Raw genomic sequence first — 26,061 nt, forward strand, 5'->3', positions numbered from 1 at the left:
GAAGGTGAGTGTATAATCCCCTGAAGCCTAATTAAACATGGTCGATCGGATTTGAGAAATGGTTTTGTACCAAGTTGCCAGAGCTCAGGTGAAATATTAAGCCATAAACTGAAACCCTGCAAGCTAAAGTTTGGACTTTAAGGGAGGCCATTAACATCCGAGCATGTTGTTCAAGTTGTAACAAATGCAGACTGTTGGAAACCAGTGATATAAAAGAAGTATCTCTGACGTCATAACGTTGATTAATTGTGACACAATTTACCTGTGTGGAAAGTGAGGTGCTTTTTCATCAACAGATGGGGATGATATACTAATACCCTCATGACAGTTTGCGTTTTGAAAAGTGACATCAGACTTTGAACGTCCGTGCAGAGTGTGTTAGAATCTGATTTGTGTGGATTACATTATTACGAGGCAGGAAAGACTTTTGAATTTATCGCCATGTCTTACTTTTCAAAGACCAAGAAGCTCCGCCTGCCAGAGAAGATAAAAAAGTCCATTATATGGGGTGAGTAAGGATTCAGGTGAAGGTGTCTGTGTTTTGGTGATAAGTTGTTTGGAAAATAGGTTTGGTCACCAGAATTAATGGGACATGGCGTAGCTTAGAGGTTTACATGTGTCTGTGAGATGAAGCATTTTCCTTCATTTTCGCCTTGTTATCTGTTATGTTACCTTTAAACAGGTCATTCTTAATCAAGATGCGGTAGGTGTCTGTTCTGACTGTGAGCCTTGAGATTAAAGGATTTCTATTAAATGGCTTTGTTACTAGAATCCTCATCTATTTGTGATGCTTTTAAGTCATTATTAGATATACAAACCTGATATGCTCTTGAAGAACATCAAAAAGGATAAATGTGATAATACATTCACCCAGGCAGACCAATTTGTGTCTTGTACGATGGATGAGGACTCGTAATTTCAGAAGAGGTTTGTAGACTTTCAACATGATCAAGGCTTTCTCTTATCCACTGAATAAAGTTATTAAGTGGTGGGAAGTTATTAAGTGCAAACTTCCATTACATACAAAAAGTATCTTGTCTGATTTGTAGAAGGAATGAAACATTTGGTGGATGATATTAATTAAAGCTGCATTGAACATAACATCACTCAATGATCTAAATGGACTGAGCCTGACTATATTTTATATTATGGCTAGTCTGAGACTGTATTTTATATTATAGCTAGTCTGAGACAGACTGTTTTATAACATGGCTAGTCTGAGTGACACAGTGACAGTGTTTTACCACGTCTAGTCCTAGACTGACACAGTCATAAGTGTCAGTGTTTTATATCATGTCTAGTCTTAGACTGACTGTTTTATAACATGGCTAGTCTGAGTGACACAGTGACAGTGTTTTTACATGTCTAGTCTTAGACTGACACAGTGACAGTGTTTTATATCATGTTTTGTCTGAGACTGTCTGTTTTATATGATGGTTAGTCCAAAACTAGAGAATATGTAATATTATTTGTACATGTAGTCCATGATCTTCTAGTTTGTTCCTAATGATGGTCAGTAAAAATAACAACAATTAGGGGATTGTCATTCCACTGAATCATTCTTAAACTGGATCAATTTTTTTTACAAAGGAATTTTTTTATTATTATCATTGGATAGATCCACAAAGACTTTTTAACATACTAAGGTTGACGACCCGTGAAGATTCCCGGGTAGAATAGGTCTTCAGCAACCCATGCTTGCCGTAAAAGGTGACTATGCTTGTCGTAAAAGGCGACTAACGGGATCGGGTGGTCAGGCTCGCTGACTTGGTTGATGCATGTCATCGATCCCAATTGCGTGGATTGATGCACATGATATTAATCACTGGATTGTCTGGTCCAGACTCGATTATTTACAGACCGGCGTCATATAGCTGTAATATTGCTGAGTACTGCGTTAAACAACAAACCAACCAACCAACCAACCAACTGTTAAAAATACTATAGTAGACTATTAAAACAGCCATGTTTCTGTGTTAAGACTTTGTTGCATTACTTTGCTGTCCTAAGCACAAGTAAAACACAGCACTCTTGTTCAAACTGCTGCACAGACATGCTGACTCAGTGTGTGGATGTATCTGATTCAGCAATCTAATTCTTCATCCGTTGATCAGTTTAACTGGGGCCAAATTACACACAAGTAGCCTGAAAAGTATGCTGTCAGTCACATTTGTGTTGTCCCCATTTATTTACCTGTAATTAGAATACAGGTGGCAATAAATCTCAGGTGATGTGTCAATGTGCAGAGTTGGCAAAAACTCAGGGTAAATATTTAGGTATGTTTAGGGGAAAGGAAACACTGGTGAAGTCGGAAAAAGATGAACGTGGGAACGTGATTACAGAAATGTTGTCACAAAATCCCTCACAGTATAATCCAGCATCGTGACGGACATTATTGTCCTGTTTTGTATCTGCGCCTCTGGTTGTATATGTTATGTTTTAATGTTAACAAGAGTGTATTGTCTCTTTTTTTTATTGATCCATGAGGATCTGGGGTAGAATAGGTCTTCAGCAACCCATGCTTACCGTAAAAGGTGACTATGCTTGTCGGGAGAGGCGACTAACGGGATCGGTTGGTCAGGCTCACTGACTTGGTTGATGCATGTCATCGTAGCCCAATTACGTTGATCGATGCTCATGATGTCAATCCCTGGATTGTCTGGTTCAGACTGGATTATTTACAGACCGGCGTCATACAGCTGGAATATTGCTGAGTGTGGCGTTAAACAACAAACAAACAAACATGCGAACAAATCTTTTTTTATTGTTGTTTTGTTGAAAGTGTTTTAATGTTTTCCATTCAGTGTTGGTACAGAAATCTTTTTGGTCACCCACTCACTCACTCACTCACTCAATCACCCACCCACCCACCCATCCACCCACCCACCCACCCACTCACTCACTCACTCACTCACTCACTCACTCACTCACTCACTCTTTAGGAAGTTCTGATGTCTCCAGCATGGGTCCTTAGATGTCCAGCTAATATGTTTGGTTACATAGCACTTTCTGATAATATTTTTGAAGCTATCGGTTCCTGTTGTTGTTAATCATTCTTCTTTTGCCCTTCCTTTAGAATCCTGATAGCCGGCAGGAAAAGTCAATCTCATGATAGGGCTGTGCTTTGGCCCAAAAATTCTATTGCAATATATTGTGATACAGGTATCTGAATTGCAATATGTATTGCGATATATATTAGGACCTATAGTGTTTTACAGTGCTTGACACTGAATGTAAATGCAGACCCTATTTTCTACATCCAGATGGCCAGTTAACTAAAAATGACTGTGTGACTGTGTGACAATCTACTGTGGACTAGGGCTAGGATGAGTCCAAATTTACTACCTGGGTACTCACACCCCTATTACCCGACCCCACCCGGGTACCCACTGTTGGTGTCAAAATAGAGGTACAAAATGTCCGATTGGGAATAGTTTGACAGTAGCCTGATCAAAATGTATGTAGATACACATATAAAATGATCTGGTCATGCATACACTGAAGATTTATCTTTATTCGAACATATATAAGTCAGAAGGAATGCAAACACTTGTGACTTGTGTAACCATGTGGTTACAGAGAATTTTTGTCATTAAACAATATATTACATGACTAACCATGGGTCCGGGTAGTCCTGTGGGTCCCCGGGTCCTTCTCAGTACCCACCCTGCCCGAGTACCTGAGCTACCTGTCCCCGCCCCCGCCCCCGCCCTACTATGGACATATGTGTCTTTCTTCACTATGACCGGAGCTATGGAATAAGTGCCAGTTTCTAAACTCGACATCAGGATTAGAAACTAACAGTTTTTGTCCACTAGTCCTAACAATGATAACATATAGCAAAACCCTTAAAATGGGTCAATTTCTACTGGTCCTTAGGATAACATTACTATTGGGCAGTTTGGTAAGGACTACAGGACTAGTGCCAATTTCTAACGCTGGACATGTTGTGATACCCTAAGATTCTTGTGTCTGAGACCGGCACTATATAGAGACGCCAGTGTTGACACTGTTATCAGAGTGTTCACCCATCCTGCCAGCCCATCTTGCCTCCGTCTCCCATTGTCAAACACCAGCGTATTTTCAGAACAATGTTACAGTGACGTCTTTGTACTGACGGTGGTAAAACTGTCCAAATGTTGATTTTCCACAGTTTGAGTACTGGGATCGGGAATTCATTCTGAATTCGGATTCAGTATAGGTTGAGAAGGTATGAATTACTTTGTGTTGTTGGTGGCCATATTGAAATATTAGATTTGTGCTTTTTAATTTCCTGTTGTTGTAAAATTGATCAATGGGTATTCCATGAGTTATATTACTAGAATTAGATTGCGTTTCTGGCCATGCTGACAGATTGAACTATTAGTTCACTAGATTGTCTAGTTGAGGGTTGACTACACTCTGTTATGATATAGCTCTAGTATGCAGAGTGAGTGAGTGAGTTTTAATGCAGCTTTGAACAGTATTCCAGTTATATCACAGAGTGTCAGCTTAATGGGAGGAAAGCCCCAAGTGATGCAGGCCTCAGACGTTTACCACTTTGGTGGAACCCACAAGCATAGGAATTATGCTGACAAACCTGGCGATCATAGGTTTCTGGCGCACCCATAGGTGCACCTCTGCACAGCAAATTTCAGAGTTGTGGCGTTAAACCCAACTTACTCACTCCATCTCAATGCTAATCAAGCAGATCAAAATTGCATTCCTCACTCATCAAACGGAAGATAGTCTCTGACATGATTTCATCTAAAGGATGATAGGGGCGGTCGGGTAGCCTGGTGGTTAAAGCGTTCGCTTGTCGCGCCGAAGACCCCGGTTCGATTCCCAATGTGGGTACATTGTGTGAAGCCCATTTCTGTTGTCCCCCGCCGTGATATTGCTGGAATATTGCTAAAAGCGGCGTAAAACATACTCACTCACTCACTCACTCACTCACTCACTCACTCACTCACTCACTCACCCACCCACCCACCCACTCACTCACTCACTCACTCACTCACTCACTCACCACCCACCCACCCACTCACTCACTCACTCACTCACTCACTCACTCACTCAAGGATGATAAATTAAAAGTTTGATTCCCAAATGCAGAAAGCCATGGTGATACTGTGGACATGTTATGCCGAAAACTGTCTAAATTTTGTCCTGTCATTCTCACATGATTTGGCTGTGTACCTTTAAATGTTTTGAGAAATGAAGGGTTTGCCATGTGGTTGCATGACAAAGTGACATTGACTACATCATGACCTAGATGTGGTTTCCCATCCTGTGTCATCGAGGTGCAACACTTCCTTTGATAACCACTGCAAAATACGTTACCACAATGTCATTTTTTCAATTCAAATGACCCCATGTTGTCTAATAAAATACCTATTTCTGGTGCCCGGTTTCACACTTGATGATTTCAACAGCAATTGTCGTGGCCTCTATCCAGGCCTATTTCATCTCAGTATGTAAACAGGAAACCAGAGGTCACTGTTAAAGAAATGAGGCTGCATTAAATTGTCTTCTACTCACCCCTTGAAGGCTCATCTGACTATCTGTGGACATACATGCATAAACGCAGAAGGGCATCGCTTTCCTTTGAGGGGTCGTCGCTTAGATAATACCCAATGTAGCTTGAATAATACATCCTATAGAATCTTTACAATATATTCGTAATCACATTCTCTCTGTCAATAAAGGTTGATAACTCTGGCCAGCCCTTGTGGTGTTAGTCACTGCAGCCCGTCATAACAGTCGTTACATTAGCCATGGTCACTGGAGCTCTAGTGTTTATTAATGGATAAATATGGCCACCTCGTTGCCATGGTGACTGGACAGTGATGAAGGTAGGCCCAGTGGTCATCCAGGAAATGCCTAGGGTTGCTGTGCACTCGGTAATTTGTGGCGTCCAGTTGTCTATTGACTTGAATTAAATGTTTCAGAAGTTTTCAATTGCAGCCCATCAAAACCCTGATGAAGGAAATGGGATGGTTTTAATGGAAGCTGGCTAATGGATTAGGTAATGCAACCTTGAGTCTTAAAAGGTTTTGCTTATAGAAATATTATATTATATGGAGAGAAAACTAAAAGAGTTTGCCTTTTAAGTATTTAGTAACACATGATAGGTCTTAATTATAGAATGTATTGATTTTTTAGGTTAATCAGTGCTAATACTTCCATATACTTTGAATGTTGAACATCATCAATATTATGAGATGAGGCTTTTTAAGAGACTGTGCTTAGTACTTTTCTATAGTTAGAGATGGTGTTTGAGGTTAAAAATCTGTGAGATGGTGTCATTACAAGTGATGATGGGTTTTATCATTGGTCATAAATGACTCACAATTCTATCTTCACATAATGGGCCTTGGATTTTCTTCAAGACAAATGTTGATTTCTTTCATAAACTTTTGAGCTCATGCAATTTTTTTCCTGTCAGTTAGTTTTATTTTGAATCATCCCTAAAAAACTGGTATGAAATAAGTTTGAAAACAGAAACGTGCGAACTTAAAATGTTGTGTTGATATCACAGCTAACATGGCTAATGGTATTGAAATGTGTACTGATAAAAATTTACTTGTACTCAAAAGAAGTTATAGAACACCCTATTCTTTTGTCTTTCTATAGTTAATCTGGCATGCCACGATAGATCACTGCAGTTATATGAAAGAATTGGGTGTCCTTTAACTACTTTTGGATAGTATGCATGTTTGTAAACCTCAATATCCTTTAGTTATCATACCTCCTTGCAGTGTGTATCTGCTATTGTGATATTTGTTCATAATACACCTCCAGTATTGATATACCTACTTGATTGCATCGTATCTTGTAAGCACGTAGGACACTTCATATTCCATGTGACACTTTGTTCTTGTTGAGGGCTTTAATACTGGTACTACATTTGATCCCTGATAGTTACATCATGTGGTGACATTTTGATGTGACTGAACATAAACACAGATAAGGATACATGTTCTGGAATTTGTTAACACCCACCTTGAATAGGGAGTTTTTACCAGCCAGAGTTAATGGACCATTATCAGGTCTATTTGGAAGGATAAGAGATTGCATAAGTAGCTGGATAGTGTCAGAATATAATCAGATACCTCAATATTTAGCCAGAGGTCTTTGATTCCGATATGTAGGCTGTTAATCAGTTTATCTGACAGGGTGTGTAACACTGCCTCACAGGATATCCTGTGGGGGACCGAACCACTGTGTGTGGAGGAAGATGTAGGGGAGGGGGTGGGGATGCGAGCTGTGTAATGAGGGCTGTTGTAAGGAAATTGCCACCTATTGTGATGGACAGCCTGGATTAATGACATAAACATTGATGGCATCCATTTCCTGGATGTAGGGGGGTGAGGGATGAGGTGAGGGTTGGGGGATGGGGGTGGGGGTGAGATGAGGGTGGGGTTGGGGTGAGGTGTGGGGTTGGGGTGAGGTGTGGGGTTGGGGTCTGAGGATGGGGTTGGGGACGCGGATGTAGGGGAGGGGGTGGGGATGCGAGCTGTGTAATGAGGGCTGTTGTAAGGAAATTGCCACCTATTGTGATGGACAGCCTGGATTAATGACATAAACATTGATGGCATCCATTTCCTGGATGTAGGGGGGGTGAGGGTTGGGGAATGGGGGTGAGGTGAGGGTGGGGTTGGGGTGAGGATGGGTGTAAGGGTGGGGTTGGGTGTAAAGATGGGGTTGAGGTGGGGGCTGGTGTAAAGATTGGGTTGAGGTGGGGGTGGGGGTAAGGGTGAAGGTGGAAATGTGGTGGTTTTGAGGAGCCTTGTATCAGTCCTGAAGGGAGGGGTATTTGACTAGGTGGGACTCCAGGCTGTTGGTTTTTCTTGGTTTTCCATGAAGCAAAAATGTATACAATGGACGCAGAAAATATATGTATGGTAACCCATGGAAAACACAAACATAGTCATTTTGCCAAAGTCTTGACAAGAAATATAAAGGTCAAGTAATTAATTTAATTATCAAATCTTGCAATACAGTACATGACACTACACCATTTCATCATTTAACAGGACCCTCATACTTCCTGTCAGGACCCTTGAAATTAATCATTGGAGGTCTCCCGGGCTTCTAGTTTGACTGATTGTCATCCAAAATGATCTATTTGTTTCAAATTTGGTAATGTTACAGGAGAATGTCATTTAGAAAGTCATGTTGTCTCCAGCAGTGTACCAGAGGAGAATGAATAGAGGTTCCTGGGGGGTAATGGGGTCTTGTGGATGTGGGGGCATTTTGTTTTGAAAGTTGGTGCAAATGAAATTGGATAATTGTTATGTAGAAAAGAAAGTGGGCTGTGTTTTGGATGAGTGCCCCAGAGGATTAGTATGGATATGGGTTTGGGATAAACTAACAATAAATATTCATTTGTCAATTTTCATTAAACGCCCACCCAAATTTGTAGAGCAAATACTTCTAAAGCTGCCGAAAGCTCTCTGTTTAACGTTATCATAATCTGGTAAAGCTTGTCCGAAGCCAGACAATTGCTTGACAAACATGTAAAAAATGCCCACAATTTTGCAGGTAACTGTGGTATTCCGTCTTCCAAGGGTTATTTGTACTTTAAATGAGGGAATCAAATCTCATGAAAAACAACAGACACAGACGAAGTGCTTCTGCATCCTTGATAAGGAGGGGAGGGGGGGTGAGGAAGGGGGGAGGGAGCCATTGTGTGGGCCCACCTGTGCCGGACTGTTTGTATCTGGCCTTTGCCTCTAGTTGGCTCCGTCTCTCAAGACAGGAAGTTTTCCCCCCGCATCCTGTGAGATGTTTGGGGGGAAGTAGACTCGTATGGATACAGCTCTGTAGACGAGTGTTTGAATCGGTGGTGGCTGATGGGTGATCGTATTCATGGCATGGAGTAATGTGTAGGATTAGCTTGGTGTTCTTCTGCGCAGGAACTTAGCCAAATTTTTTGAAAGTTCTGTCAAGGATTATTCCATTTTTCAGGATGACTGATTGTGATACATATCTTTGTTTATGATGGCGGACTTCAGTGTGGATTTAACAAAACTTGGACTGATAGTTGGACTGACGTTTGTGTGATTCGTGTTGCAAATGTGGACTTTTTTAAAAGAACAATTTGTATTTGAAGTCATTCATCTTTAATCGTTAGGTGTGACATAATGTTGGCACAGTTTCCTCTTTGTGAAAGTACACGTCACCTGAACAAATATTAAGGAATTTGGCAAATTGTTTACAGAAAGAAGGTGCACTTTTCTCCAACAGTGAAAAAACAAACCGGCTTCAATGTTAGAATAGAAAAACTCAACGTCATCTTTGAACAACTTTGTGACTTCGTAACAAGATCCTTATTAATGAGATCTTGCTCAACAGTCAGCCGGCAAATTGTTTGAAATCAGCCTCAGTTCCTGTCGGGCGATGTAACTATCTAATCTAGATAAGTGTAAAGTCGAGATAGCTGTGTTATGTAATTTCCCTTCCTCTTGAGAGGACAGACAGAAGCTAGGGGGATTTCCACCTGGTAGCATCCTTAAACATTTCAGTCTGGACTGGTCAGAAAACTCGAGGATTCTGACAAACTTACTGACACTATTGTATATTCAGTCCTTTTGTGGCACCCTCTGTTTGTGTGGACCGTAAGATTTAATTCAAACGTCCAGGACAAGTTCTATAAAAATAGCTTGACAACTGATTCAAGAATCGGATCAAGATCAATGGGGCTCAATCTGGAAAAACTTGTCTTTAAATTGTGTAAACTGGATTGTGAATTGACAACTTTTGAGAAAAACAATTGATCCTAATTCGTTGAAGACATCAGTTCAAGAGAACCATCGTCTAGAATGCTCAAGACCACAATGCGTACAATTTGATCACCTTGTGCTGATGTTGTAAGTTACCCTCAGGATCATTAGTCTGTGAAACAAGTCCTGGGAGCTGGGGGCACTGAAACAATGCCGTGTCTCGGCCTCAAGATGAAGCAGCAAGATCACCTGGAGGGCATCAACATCATGTCAGGTACGTTCTCACTCTGACGTGTTCCATGGAATTCCGCTCGGGGATTATTTCATGTCGTGAGGAGAGTACCTCCAAGCTGATCATGCTCAGTACTTCGTACGTCTGTGTCTTTATCCAGTACTCTTTGAAACTGCATTGAAGACTTTGAAACCCTGTATACTTCGCGTCCACTTTGGATCGTACAATGATCTTTTCAGGGTTAGAAATTAACACCAGCCTGCAAGCCTGAGGCTGGTACAAATTCATTAGTAGAAATTTCCAAATTTCCCCATTGTTTTAACATAACAAGGTCATTTTATCTTGACCCGGGCTGGTAAATCTTTTCCGTTTAGTTCTAACTGGGCTTTTTTATCTGCTTTTTTGTTTGAATTTTGTATCTGGAGGGCTTGAGAGTCTGTTACACTAATATTTAGTCTCTGAAATCTTATATTACACAATAGCCTTCTTGACTCTAAAAATATGAAAAAAATCCCTATGCTGATTTCAGAGCTAGCTTGAGCTGGCTAGACTTGCTTTTGTATGCATTTCAAGATTTTGTTTTTTCATACAATGAATATATTCCACGGTCATGGTGCAGGACTAGGAGTCTGTAAGGTCATTGTTAAGTAAGTAGCATGGGCCCAGTGGTATGTGTGTTCACTTGTCATTATCAAACATAGGTTTGAACCTTATTCTCTACTTTGACATGGCTTCTGTATTGTGAAAGTGTCTCAAATCCAATATTTCTCACACTGGTATCTTATTTTGCGTTATGTAATTTTGCATCATGGAGTTGTATCAGTGAATTATTGTGGTTTAAAATGGATGATGTCAGTTCAGTACTTTATTGGAAACTTGGCATCTTGACAGGGTATCTTTTCAGTTATTAAGTAATTAGTTTCCTTTACTTTCAAAACACAATAAAAACTTTCTTTCTTTTGATTATATTTCATGATTGGTTGTTAGTGTTTGAAATTAAGGACAAATGTCAGTTGGATCCTGTCTTACTTCATTATGGTAATTTAGAATGAATTAATACCCCCCTCGATTCCTCGCATGGAAAATTTTCAGGAAAGACAAATTGATCATGGACCAATTAAATTAAGAAAGATGGACTTCTGTTAAACATCATGTAAATAAATTAAAAATATTGTGATTATTTCCCATGCAGACCATTTGAAGTAATCACAGATGTATTCTGTTATCCAGAGGATGTTGGAGGAATGTATATTATTTAGTAGACAGGGATCTTACGGTGGATTTGCATCTGTGTTTTTGGTGGCTAATTGAGCTGACTTCCCATATCCTGTCTTCAAGCAGGGCGCATCTTGGAGGTATGCTTGTTAGAAGGCTGCCTGCTTCCTCTCCATAGGCTGGGTAGATGATTTACCTTCCGACTTCGGCCGACATTACACTCAGGTGAAGCTGCAGCTTTGGATTCAAACTGAAGTTATGCGGAAATACTGATATTTTCCAAATGCATCATTTGCAGGTTTAGACATAGCCACTTGTCCATTGAGAGACTTGGAAAATCTAGAGGAACTTGTTATTTTGTACCTAAATGTGGTTATTTTCTCCCTAATTGTAGTTATTGTACATGAAGAACTGGTCCAACAGTTGCTGTGGAATAGTTGGATATGACTCATAGTGTTTCCCCTGTATATTGTGTGAATATTGTTAGTGAAATGTGGACTTTTGAAACATTTTGTTGAAATCGGACGAACCTTAGGTAATGTGTGCATATTGTTTGTGAAATGTGTACTGTTGAAATATATTGTTGAAATCGGAGGACCCTTAGGGTTTGTATCAATGTGATAGTATGGTGAATATATATACATGCATATATAATGATACTCTTTCGGGATGGGTGGGGTAGTTTTGTGGTTAGGGCATTGACTGGTCTCACTGAAGACCCGGTTTGATTTCCAATATGGTTATGCATGGAATCCACTGATGGTGTCTTCCTAGATTGACACTTAATCAAGGAAAACATTTCTTTCAATATTTTTTTTGTTCTCAATAGAACTTTAGCTCCTCTACTGTTTTCATGTGGAATCAAGGAAACTAGACTTCACTTGGTTTAGTTCGATCTAGACTTGCCTTGGCATTCAGTAAAATATATTTTTAAAAATAAGAACTCCATAGTCAGAATGCAGGACTGGGGACTCCTCGGAGGATGTGGATGGATAGATGCCCCAGCAGGCTAAAAGCAAACTCATTCCCACTCGCTGGTTCTTGTTCTGCTCCATTAAAGACCCATGCCTGAATCGCCTGACCTCCAGGTCGTACAGTTTAGTCCGCTGACCCATGTTTTATGTTGAAGATGATATTCTTAACTCAATGAATTTAAAATACAGAATATTTTTGTTATGTGATAGAAATTATTATATCCATAATTTGAGGTGAGGTGAGGTGAAATGGGGTTTAACGTCTACCTGACCCGTGGTTTGTCATATGATATATTGTTTAATGACCACAAAAATGATCTAGAAGTCACTAATGTTCGCATTTCTTTCTGACTATGTACACATTCCTTCTGACTATCATATGTTTGATGAAAGATAAAGCTTCAGTCATCTTCTGTGTATGCATGACCAGATCTAGTCTGTCTTACAGACCTTGATACATTTATATCAACTACAGCCCATGCAAGTCTATAATGTTTGGCAAGTCTAGATTACTGCAGTATCAGGTGAAGAGAATCACTGGGCTCCCTTTTTATTAGATTTTTATTTTCTGTATGATATGTTCATTTCAGAGACTATATGTTAGTCTAGACCAGATCATTAATGTAGGTGTATCTAAATACATTTTGCTAGGGCTACGGTCAAATTTTCCCAATCAGACATTTTGTACCCATCTCTTCAGACCTACAGCGGATACCCGGTTGGGGTCAGGTAATAGGGGGATGGGTAGTCTGGCAGTAAATTTGGACTCGTCCCAGCACTAGTATTTAAACATTTTGTTTTGCAAATAGACATGGTAGATGTTCGCTTGATAAACGTATAGTGTTGGCCAGACAGGTAATTTTAGCCTGTGTTCTCTAACATGGAACCAGTGTCCCTGGCTATACATACCTATTTATCTAGGTCTCAAATGTCCACGATGATGTAGTTACCATGTAATAATGTTAGCTGTTGCAGACACAGTGGATTTAGAGACATTTGTTCAGCATCGCTGTATGTTAGATAACAACCTTGAAGGAAGACAAGAGATGGATTGCATCTGCTGAGATATGATTGTGTAGGTAATGGATGCTGGTATTGCTGGAGGTGTCTGTGGCTGCATTGTGGGGGACAGTGATATAGAGTGATGGTGTCGTACAGATTCTTTCTGCTTTTTTAGGTATGCCGGACATAGATATAAAAGTACAAATCATATCTCACCCTGAAGTGCTTCTAATTCTGTTGTTTTTAGAAATGTTTGACTTGAAGTTCATGTCATTGTTAAAGGCAAACCAGTATTATTTCTTGTCGATCAATTTCTGTTCCAGTATGCCAAGATGTAGAAGGAATATTAATATACCGTATTCGACGTAATAAGCGCCCAGCTCTTATAAGCGCCTACGGCGATATTTGATAATTTATTGTCTAGTGAACAATCCCAATTAACATCCCTTCCGATTGATAAATGTATACAAGACATATATTCGTGTGTAATACGTTTGTTATATGCACCCTAAATTATGGGCAATTAAATTCTGGAAAAATATATCTGTCGCATATAAACATTTCAGGCTGTCAGCAGAAACCACAAAATTTACGATCTTTCAACTCTGTTGTTTTTCACCAAAATAATATTCTAATAAGACCCCCCTATTTCTAATTTTGGGAGCGCCCTAGGCGCTTATTATGTGGAATACAGTACCAGGGCATAAAGTGGAACGGTGTAATTGTTAGTCTGTGTGGAAAATGTTGAATCTACTAGCTCCAACTTGGTTCCTAGCATCATTTTCAGTTTGCCTGTTTGTTTGTTTGTTTGTTTGTTTGTTTGTTGTTTAACGCCGCACTCAGCAATATTCCAGCTATATGACGGCGGTCTGTAAATGATCGAGTCTGGACCAGACAATCCAGTGATTGACATATGAGCATCGATCCACGCAATTGTGATCGATGACATGCATCAAGTCAGCAAGCCTGACCACCCGATGCCGTTAGTCGCCTCGTACGACAAGCATAGTCGCCTTTTACGGCAAGCATGGGTTGCTGAAGACCTATTCTACCCCGGATCTTCACAGGTCTCATTTTCAGTAGATTTGTGAGTTATTATGTAGACTATTATCAGTGCTTATTAGTCAAGCTTAATTTTATATGTCTCTGGCTATGGACTGTGGCCTAGGCCCCCCACCCACCCCAAAAGGTATAATGTTTGTTGTCTTTTTTGTTTGGCCTGAAATGACACGACAGTCTTTTTTATTTTCTTCTTTACTTTTCTTTTAACAAGCTGGTTTGTATTACTCTGGCAGTAGTCTTCACATTGAGGAGGAAAAACTGTGTTGTCTCCTGTCTTTGAGGGTCGGTCGGGCAGCCTAGTGGTTAAAGCGTTCGCTCGTCAAGCCGAAGACCCGGTTTCATTTCCCGACATGGGTACAATGTGTGAAGCCCATTTCTGGTGTCCCCCGCCGTGATATTGCTAGAATATTGCTAAATGCGTAAAACCATACTCACTCACTCACTCACTCACCTGTCTTGGAATGCCCTTTGAACAGCGATTCATAACATTTCAGTAGAATGATTTCAAAACTGCCCTTGTGGAACCCAAAAGGCTTTATAATCTTCCCACCCCATCAACACACATTAACCTTGCACATATGACATACCTAATGTGTCAGCTTCAGTTTGTACTTTCATATTTGGGATATCACCTGAGCGTTACATACGTTTGGTTAAACATCCAGACAGTAAAAAGCCCAGTGTTTTTTTGTTTGGGCCTTAAGCCACAGACTGATGGAACTTACCCTCCCTGACTCTAGAATGATGTCAAAGAAGTTTTGTAAGTATTTAAAAAGAACAACGAATAAAAATGGAGTGTTTTCTACAAAGTATGGACAATGAAAGATTCTTGAATGCTAAATAAGATTCTCATCAGATAATTAATTTGGTTATTTTGTAAGGATTCACAAGTGAAACACAAGTTTGTCTTTGATAAACAGATGAATGCAGTTGATCAGACGCCGTCTAGATTCGACTCGACAGAGGCAGATTTCTGTAGCAGAATGTGATTACGGATTTGATAAAACTCAACCAAACTTGTCAGTGTTAATCATATTGTGAGTGACTATGAATCAGGAATCGTCTTATATTTTTTATGATTTCATCAGAGTTTGAACCTTCATTGAAGGACAAATTGTATGACCATGAGGCTGTGTAAAAAAACGGAAAGATGTTTCTTGAAACGATAATTAATGTTTGAAATTCAGTTGCCATGTTGCGTTGCAGAGCTCACAGGTAATCAAATTATGCACCATGTTATGAGATGAATCAATAGGTTTATTTCTGTATGATGACTGAAAGGGGAAGGTGGATTATGTTGGATGGTTTAATGAACAGTGTTAGGACGTCTCAGAAAAACCATCAATACTGTTTTGTCACCTGATACGTTTTTATACATTGATTCATAAATTAATAATTCTTATATAAGGGGGTCCTGGGGGTCGGATTTCTCGTTCCTATGGTGTCCTCTAGACTAATGCTAGTCTCTGAAAATCTATAATTTTGATAGGGACAAGCAACTACTTTAAATTGAAAAGGAGCCCCAGTGCTAGTAGATGTGAGAACCTGTGGAAATCTAGACTTGCTTCATTTACGGCTGTAGTGTTACAGTAAGAGCTGGGGGAAGGGACAATAATGTGGTTCAGGACTGTGAGACAGACAAAGGTGTTCTATACTGCAGAATAAAATGTTGGCTATAGTCTGTCATACAGACCCTGAAACAAATATACCCAATACAGCACATGTAAGTCTATAATATTTCGCAAGTCTAGATTACTGCATTATCAGGAAAATCTGAAAATGAAGAGTCTCTGGCCTCCCTTTTATCATGTTTCATTACTATAATTTAACAACTTTTTATCCGTAAAATATGTTCATTTCAGAGACTAGATATTAGTCTATGTTAGCCCTGTGTTTGGGGAATGTGAGACAGTCTAGGTGTTCTCTGCTGAATGAAATGTTGGCTGCAGTATGGGATAAATCAGTGGCAATGTTTCCTCCATAATGGAATGTCAGAAACCATGATTGGGAACTCTTTTACCTGGAGACTCTATGAACAGGACAGTTCTCTGTGGCCTTACTCTGTTTTGAACGGCTATGGGTGGCCCAGTCGTCTAAGGCACTGTGATTCGCTGTGCAGAGTTGCGTCCCTTGGGCACGCCAGAAACCTATGATTGTGGGTACGAATCCTGGTTCACCCCAATTATGTTTCGGGGTTTGTCAGCACCATACCCGTGCTCCTGGGTTTCACCGAAGTGGTAAACGTCTGAGTGCATCACTTCGGGCTTTCCTCCCATATTAAGTTGATACGCCGTGATATAACTGGAATACTGTTAAAGTTGGCGTTAAACCCAACTCACTCACTCATTTGAACGGCTGTGATGATGAATACTTTGTGTGTCTATTGTTTAGCCTCCCACTCTGCTGTATTCCAGTTATATCATGGCACCCTGTTAATAATCTGGACCACACAATCCAGTGATTGCAGCGATAGAAATTGGCACTAATCCTGTAGTCCTTGCCAAACTGCCCAGTAGTTAAGGTATCATAAGGACCAGTAGAAATTTGCCATTGTTAAGGGCTTTGCTATATGTTATCATTATAAGGATGAGTAGACTAAAAATGTTAGTTTCTAACAGTGTGATTGATGTTATGAGCAACGATCCCCACTGTTGGGCTGCCTTGACACACCATCATCAAAGTCCCTGAACCTGACCACTCAATCCATTAGTAGTCTCTAATGAACACTTTGTGACGAACGCCTTCTTTTTAGGGGGGCAGTTCTGATGCTGAGGCAATCTATACTTGCCAAATCATTCTAGACTTGCCTTGGATTCCTTTCTTAATATATTCACAACAGTCTGGGAGACAGGCTACACTTGGAGCTGCGATGTTTCTGTAAGTTGAAAGATCCTTCAGATTACGTCACCCAAGTCCATCCATGTTTCACAGACTAGGCCTTCTTCAAATGTAGGGTTCCTGTCTTGAAAAGCAGTGCCAGTAAACTTGAAGTGGCTAGCATAATTTGAGCTGCTGAAATGTTGGTTGTCTTGTCTTGATGGGAAAATTAAACTTGTAGGTAGCAATATTTTTTTTTTGATACCCAAAACTTACTTGAAGTTATGACTATTGCACATATCGCCCTTTATCATGTTTATGCTTGTGATCTGCCCCCGACAGTGTTGAGAGTTTATATCCCCTAATGGTGTTGTGAGTTTGTGATCTGCTCCGACAGTATTGAGAGTTTGTGATCTTCCCCAACAATGTTGAGAGCTTGTGATCTGCCCCCAACAGTGTTGCGAGTTGGTGATCTGTCCCAATGGTGTTGCGAGTTTGTGATCTCCCCTAATGGTGTTGCGAGTTTGTGATCTCCCAAAATGGTGTAGCGAGTTTGTGATCTGCCCCGACAGTGTTGCGAGTTTGTGATCTGCCCCGACAGTTTGGTGAGTTTGTGATCTGCCCCAACAGTGTTGCGTGTTTGTGATCTGCCCCAACAGTGTTGCGAGTTTGTGATCTGCCCCCAATGGTGTTGCGAGTTTGTGATCTCCCCCAAATGGTGTTGCGAGTTAGAGATCTGCCCCCCAACAGTGTTGCGAGTTTGTGATCTGCCCCGACAGTGTTGAGAGTTTGTGATCTGCCCCCCAATAGTGTTGAGAGTTTGTAATCTGCCCCCCAACAGTGTTGCGAGTTTGTGATCTCCCCTAATGATGTTGCCAGTCGGTGATCTGCCCCGAAAGTGTTGTGAGTTTCTGATCTGCCACGCCAGTGTTGAGAGTTTGTGATCTGCCTCGACAGTGTTGAGAGTTTGTGATCTGCCCCGACAGTGTTGTGAGTTTACGATGCTTTATGCAGCTTCAGCATGTTTTTGCTGTCGTTACTATCTAATCACAGCATACACGGCTGTGATGTTGCCAATATTATAGGAAACTTAATTTTCTTTTATATCTCATCAGCGTCAGACTTCTAATATTTTCTGACATTACGATGTACTGTTTTGGCGTCTGGGATTCTACATATAGACATGTATGGAACTTTTTATGCTTTGGTGAAACATTATGTGTGTGGTGATGATATTTTGGAAATTTTCATTAACGAAATATGAGGAAGAGTTTTTTAGGAGGTAGTTTCAGTAACAGATGTAGTATGATAAGTCTGTTTCCAGATTGTGAGAAGCACTATCGTGTTGGCAAGTTTCTTAACTGGTTTTCATTTTGTTGACATGATTTATGTCATGTTAATAAATAAAAACTCAGCAAAGTGTAAAGCTTAGACCGTAAATAAACATCAAGTTAAAGATATGAAATACCTTTAAGAAAATAGTCAGTTGAACATAACAGCAGGCATCCTCTCCCCCCAAACAGTCTTGCTTATTATTGAGGCAAGTACTGAGAAAATTCATTTTCTCTCCCTTAGACTAACATCTAGTCTCTGAAATGAACATATCTTTGTACAATGCTAAATTTGTAAAAAAAATATAATAAAAAGGAGCCCAGAGACTTTCTTCATTTTCAGAATACAGTAATCTAGACTTGTCCACTAATATAGACTTGCATGGGCTGTATTGGATATAATTGTATCAGACTCTGTATGACAAACTAAATGTCCCTGTACACTTAGAGAAATTAAAATATCCATTCTAAAGGAATTGAACATGTTGTTAAACGTGAGTATAGGTTTGCCTTAAACATGTTAAAAGGTTAAAAAAACCCAGAAAAAAACATTTTACTGCGATCACCAAGGTGATGGAGAAATTAGCTCAGCTCTTTTGGGGTTTATTTTGAAATCAAAGTCAGACGAAAATTCACCCTCGACTTTCCTATTCCGTCTCCAGAAGATACAATGTCTTCCTACAAAGCATTAAAAGTTGAAATGGCATTTTCACCTCGCCATTGTCCCATCAATCTTGTGAAGGATGTTATCGATGCAGCATTAGCAGTGTGAGATAAGGTTAGCCGATGTACAAGAACGATACACTTGGACAACTGGGGTCAATGGTAATGCTGCGGCTACTGAGATTCCTTTGGTAATTGACATCCATACATGTAGATTGCAGTGTTGCTTATATCATAACTGATTGCAGGCTCGCTGGTCAGTGACAGGAGAAATGGCATCCTGCTTGCATGCAGATTTCTGTCCATCTCACAGTGTAGGTACTAATTTTGCTAAGTGCACATCTTCTGAAATTGGGAATGTAATGCTAAGACTAGTAACAGCAATGTAGATGTAGAATTTCGGGGCACATTCATTTCTTCTGCTTTCTGTCACTGCAGGTTTTGTTGCATCTGTGCTTTAAATAAATGCAGGGCTTGATTTGGCAATGTGAAGCATGCATCGGTGCAAGCTATTATTGAAAAATGCAACCTAGAATTGATGTCTACTTGCACCAAGTGCATGTAAAAAAGCCCTTACTGTAAAACCTGTCCGATCTTTGAACATACTCAATACATGTAAGCTTTACAGTAATCTACGGTTATAACGAACTCAAAGGGACCACTAATTTCTGTTCATTATAACCGTAGTTTGTAATAACCATATATGCCGCATATATACAGCAATTGGACGGACCACAAGATAAATTTGTTATGTCCGTCGGTTCGTTGTAGGCTAGACTAACATATAGCCTCTGAAATGAACATATCGTACATAAAAAAACAGTTGTTCAGTTATCTTAATAAAAATATAATAAAAAGGAGCCCAGTGACTCTCTTCATTTTCCTGATACTGCAGTGATCTAGACTTGCCAAACATTATAGACTTGCATGGGCTGTATTTGATATATATTTGTATCAGGGTCTGTAAGACAGACTAGTTGTAGGCCTGTTTGTTATAAACGTAGTTTACTGTATTTACCATACAACATTAACCCCTGTGTTTTGTGTAATTCATGACACATGGCACAATTTTTCCAAGACCTGAGGTTTTACTTTTTTAGTATTGTTGTATGCATGAGTTTCAACTTTGATAAGTTTATGGGACCAGGGTGCAACCAGGTTTTGTCTGGTGCAACCAGGTTTTGTCCGGTGCAACCAGGTTTTGTCCAGGGCAACTAGGTTTTCATGTCACCCCCACTTGGTGCAAGTTAAATCAAGTTCCTTAATCGAGCCCTGATATGTATTGATACGTGCTGCGTGAGGGGTGCAAAAAGGTTGAGAAGACTAATTTTTTGTTAGATTGAAATCCATCATGTATTTGAGAGTTGTATTTTTCTAGTTAAAACTAGTGCAATCAGTTGATTCGTTGCATAGAACATGGCAATGAATTCTTGTGGTCGTTCAGATTTTCTTTTTTACCTGATACAGTTTTCTCTATCAGTGACCAACACTTTAACATGGGGGTGCTATAAACTGAGCTTGCTCATTAGAAAGGAATTGAACTACAGACCATGGACAAAAGGCACATATGTCTATGCAAATCTAGCCATTGAATGAAGTCATGAAGGAAGGAAGAATGAAAAGTTGTAGAAGAAGAAGAAAATGTTTTGTACATAAACACCATGGGGGCAGAGTACAAAACATGTGCATGACTCGTTAAATTAAAAGTTATAAACACTGATACACACAATGGAATACAAATATTGCTATGCAGATTTTCTTTGCATGAACATTTTATAAATGAAATAGGAGGTAATTTTTGCATAAGGCCCTGGTGGATTTAGTAGTATTTTCAGTGATACTGGGTGCATAGCTAAGGTGATGAATTTACCTGAAATCTCATACAAAATCGACAAATACAGTAAGAATGATGCTATGTTGTCAAAGGTGTTGGTTGATTCAAGAAGGTATGACTGTTAACCTCAGTACAAAATCCCATTAAATTCCTAACACTATTAATGTTTCTACATGATAAAAGTCCCATGCAATGTTAGTGAGTCAGTGTGGCCTCTTATTTCCCGCGCAAAGCCCTGAGATGATCATCTCGGCGATCGAGTGTCTCGACACGTTGTTACATCACTTATCTATGGTGATTGTGGGGGCCTAATCCCAAAGTCAATAGAGCAGAGAAGCAGGACAATACAAGGTGTCGGAGACACGCCCCCACCTCCCCGCCGTATACGAGTCTGTACGGGAGACACTCCACATCCCGCTTTGGATCACTATCAGCCCCCTGAATAGGGACAGGAAGTGGAAGGTGAGGTCACCCATTGTTGCCGTGTCACGGGCAGGGCTCACAACCAAAATGATGGGACCCGTGGCAAGTTTTCCGTTAGTACTTCGCTGTGTGATTTTTCAATAAAGGTTTGGGCGTTGGCTCTTTTGGTATAAAATTATCGTCGGATATTCTTTGAATTTGTTTTGATTTTCGGGGTGGTGATTGATGTAGAGTATGATCATTTTGAATTATTACTTTTTCCTGTAAATGTTTTTTTTTATGGAAGACAGCCTGTTGTCCAGGAAATTGAGTTGTCTCATTGCGAAATGATGCAAGAAAAAGGATTGTTTTTGAGAAATTTGGTAGTATTTGATGTGTTTGATCACAGTGATATTGTTTTATTGTCTCTGCTAAATGATGGGTAGTGGTTAAATGAGGATCTCCTATTTGCATATTTTTTACCTGGAATGTAGTTACCAGCGTATGTGCTGTGTGATCAATGGGAAATGACAGCCCTTTATGCTGACTTAACCACATCCTGTCCACCAACTTCACCTTATAGTGAGGAGATCCCCTTTATAGCGCAATAAACAAACCTAACCGAACACAACAAAAGAAAAATCATGGAAAATTACTAAAAATTATTCTTAATGATACTGCAAAGAATGAGTGCATAAAATATTGTTGTTCAGCGGAGAAGTGTGGTTATAACGTTCAGCGTTATAAAGGGATTGGTTGCTATTCCCCCTTTAGATACCGGGAGTTGGGTGAGCATGTATAGGAAGGAGCCTGCGAGCTATGATTGTAAAGCCGGGTTAGAGCCAAGAAGACTGGTGTTCAGACTGGAGAGACTTGGATAATCTTTTGATACTCTCTCACCCTCTAAGTCCCAACTGCGATGAGACAATGCATGGTTTTGTTTTGAGGAAAGGATAAACACTGTCTATTCCATGGGATGGGGGATGAGTTGAAGAGAGAGAGAAGGACGAAGGATTCCCTCCGTTACCACGATGAGGATTTGCTGGAGAACTAGGTAAGAGGCAAAACCCAATCCCTTTTCCCCTCAGGGCTCTGAGTTCCTTACTGGGGTTAACTTTGATCTTACTTTATTTTCTTACACGATTTGCATTCAAGGTTTTGTTTTCGGAGATACCATCTTGAGAACTACGCTTGTTTAGATGAGTTAGGGGAATCTCGGTGACTTTTATTGAGCTTTTACAGCGGAAATGATCTAATTTCAGGGATTTTTTTGAAAAGGCAATTATAATGTGTATTGTGTACGTTGCTTGTGTGTGGCATTGTCAGCCAGGCAATGGTGTTTTTATTTAGGGATTAAGTATTGTGACATTCTTAAAATGATGGGTTTAATGTGAGAGCTAAGTCATGTTGGTATTTAGGAGAGGGAGCATTGTTTTCGGGTTGGTTTGATTTGGGAAACAAGTGTAATGCATTCAAGTTTGTGTGAAATTATTTTACATTTAGATAAAGTGATTTGTCTTCTTTTTAATATTTTACTTTGGTTGGTTGGTTGCTAAGGTCCTTGTATTCCTTTAGGGTTATCCCCATGGTATTTGTATGTAGGGTCACTCCAACTCTTACCTTTAACAATGGGGTTATAAGGACGACCCCTCTCCTTTCATGCCTAGTTTCGAAGCAATCATATGACTTAAATCAGGGTAAGGATTACCGTAGAACAGAATGAACAAGGGGTAGGGACGTAGCTGGAGGTGAATTTTGGAAATGCCTGCTGTTCATTTCCTGATTAATTGCAGCCATCCGCTCACTGTGATGGGAGCCATTGATTGTGTGAAGTACACGCCACTGAAATCAATTGGGATATTGATGACCCCCTTGACCTGTGGTCAGTGATCTCTGGTGACACATTGGTCAGCTGTTTTGAAATCAAGTGTTTATGCATAGCAATGGCTTGATGACACCATGATTCTGACATAGAAGTTACTAAGACCATTACAATGAGAGCAAGCTTGGGGTTATAAGGGTTGTAATTGATTTATATTACCAGGAATGACAACTCTTTTGGGGCTAGTGGTCTTAGTACTGACTCAAACTGTCTGTCTGTCTGTCTGTCTGAAGCAGCCTTTGTCTCTTGTCAGTTCACATTTTTTAATACCTCCTCAAAATTATCTCACAAAGTACTGTACGGACTGTACAGCATATCCGAATTATGCTTCTTTATGAGACTTTTGACTTCTTTTATCTTAAACTTGCTTGTGATTCTTAAAATTGCTTGAGTCATGATGGTCGGCATGGTAGAAACTTGCTGTATAAGGATCTAAGTGTTCTTTCATAACCCTAAGTGATTACAATAGACGATTTAGAGGGTCCATACACCGAAGTACTATAGCAGATAACCTTGAAGTCACAGGTCTTCCGGGGCGGTCGGGTAGCCTAGTGGTTAAAGCGTTCGCTCGTCACGCCGAAGACCCGGGTTCGATTCCCGACATGGGTACAAAGTGTGAAGCCCATTTCTGGTGTCCCCCGTCGTGATATTGCTGGAATATTGCTAAAAGCGGCATAAAACCGTACTCACTCACTCACAGGTCTTCCTTTCTTTCTGAACACCAGTTTCACCTGACCATTTTGTTGCACTTTGTGACAGACACCCTTGTATGCATAGGTCTCAACTGTTTGATGGTGAGAGTGCAACGACTGTCTGTTATAGTTGAAACTAGCACTGTTTATAACATGCCAGATGTATAGCCAAACGGGTAACCAAATATGCCTTTTGTTTGGCAGTAAACCATATTGACAATCCTTATTACCCCTGTTGATGTCATGGATGGGAGAATTAACATGGTAATGAGAAATGCTCTTTTAAACATGTTAAAGATTCAATTATGCTAATCCAGTTTGTTTGGTATTCCTGGCAGTGACTAAGACTAAATCTAATCAGCATGGGTAATGAAATGAATACCAGGAAATCCATACCAGCACAGATGATGACCGCTGATGGCTGTATGACCACTGACTAACTGTCTCTAATGAACAATAATACTGTGTACTGGTCAGTGAATGGTCAAAATACTGCAGTAAACTGACTTTGTTATTCACCAGTGGGTTGATATAGACGTGTGATATGTGACAGCTGTCATACTGATATTGACATGTGATATGTGGTTGGTGGCCTGAAATGGACAATATTCAATTTGATGATTAATTGGTATTTACATGGCTCATTGGTAATTGTGAAGTGGACACCAAGTTAATCAATTTGGAGTTAAAATGACCTGAGGCTATCCAGACTGTTTAATGGTCAGTAACGCCTTGTTATTTGTACCTTACTGCCCATCAAGAGGAGATAATCATGCCCTGGCAGCACACTGCGTCCAAAAATAGCACCGTATACAATTTCAAGTTATTTGTAATTGATATTTGATAACTAGTCATATACCAACAGTATTCTTGACATTGCATGTAAATTTCGCTTTTGATTGATGCGAAATCAACATCAACCGTCTTTTGATACAAGCGATCATAACAGTGGGTTGTCAGCGCTAATGAACAAAGGAGACGTTATTTGTAGATGCGTGCTAATTAATAGCCAGTGGTCAGCTTGAAGCTGTAAGTGACATTTTGGCCAGGCTGTGATGCTGGTTTGGTCAGTTGATTGACACGAACTGGACCATACTGGTCACATCTGGTCACATCTGGTCACATCTGGTAACAAGGATTCTCGCTGGATTTGTCCTTTGATAATGGATCAAGCTTGATTAAGTTTGGTTGGGTTTAACGAGAATTAATTTTCGTTAAGTGTTTCTGTATCAGTGTTTAGTGTGGAATGTTGTTTCTTGGTGTGATACATACTGAACAAGATAAGTTAGGGATCATGGATATTTTTCGGTATATTTTTAATTTTTTTAAGTGAAGGCTGAGCGCAATTTCCAGTGTTAGAAAGTAACATTTTTGGTCCACGAGTTCTTATGATGTTAACATATAGCAAAATACTTAAGAGGCAAATTTCTGCTAGTCCTTATGATAACTTAACTTGTGGGCAGTTTGGCAAGAACTACAGGACTAGTGCCAATTTCTAACACTGATTTCATAAAGGTATCCCCCAAAATATTCATGGTCCCTAACTCTTTTTTTGTTTGTTCCGTATAGAAATGAAAGATAACTCAGCTACGATGCTACTGTTGATATTGATTAACTATGTGTGAGCAGAACTACCTTGACAGGGCAAGACACAGCCACCCGTCTGTGACTCCCAGCCCAGTGAAAACCTGTCAGGGTTAACTGTCTTCTCGGTATGCTGTAATGATAAATAAAAATAAGAAGTGGCAGAAAACTTTCCATCATCAATAGAAATCTCCACTATAAGCAGAGTGTATTGTACAATTCCGACTACATCATGAGCATGTGTTTATGAATCGCAACCAACTGTTGGCAATACCAGGTGTTCGTGAAAAACTAATCTGAAAGGAATTGTTGACAAGTTGGATTAAACGGATGGTTTGTACTTGTACTCGATGCTGTCAATGCTAATACCCCTGATTTTCAAAGCAAGTTTGTCTTCATGAGGATTAAGCAGTAAGAAGCGTTGCTTTGAAAGCACTTGTTATGTTGACCATATAAGGGTCTTACATTGTCCGTTATGTTTTTCTTTAAGGGTGACATAAAACCAGATGGAATTTCTTCGATTGTATGGAGCTCATGGTTTCCACTACCGACCCCTATATAATCAATTCTGCCTATTATCACCCTCGAGCCTGCAGCTATATTAAGCCCCTGATCAATGGGGATGATAATGGTATTGACCATGAATAAGATGAATACCACTTGC

At 39.9% G+C, this 26,061-nt stretch overlaps 1 protein-coding gene across 4 annotated transcripts in view; it reads left to right on the plus strand.

Moving 5' to 3' along the window:
- The window catches only part of LOC139447451 (tyrosine-protein kinase Fgr-like), a 107,558-nt gene that overhangs the window by 30,332 nt on the left and 51,165 nt on the right, over positions 1–26,061 (plus strand). Inside the window, exon 1 of one of the 4 annotated variants that reach the window (XM_071228801.1) lies at positions 9,622–9,981. The exons of 2 other annotated variants lie outside the window; for them this stretch is intronic. In XM_071228801.1, coding sequence (XP_071084902.1) covers positions 9,918–9,981 — 64 coding nt within the window. In that variant the 5' untranslated portion in view covers positions 9,622–9,917. Of the gene's footprint in view, positions 1–9,621; positions 9,982–22,072; positions 22,294–26,061 lie in introns of those variants that run through there. One more of the 4 variants, XM_071228806.1, reaches the window with a different exon arrangement.

The sequence above is a fragment of the Haliotis cracherodii genome, unplaced genomic scaffold (genome assembly GCF_022045235.1).
Source record: "Haliotis cracherodii isolate W230 unplaced genomic scaffold, xgHalCrac1.p SCAF_7, whole genome shotgun sequence".
In the NCBI taxonomy this organism is placed as follows: Eukaryota; Metazoa; Mollusca; class Gastropoda; order Lepetellida; family Haliotidae; genus Haliotis; species Haliotis cracherodii.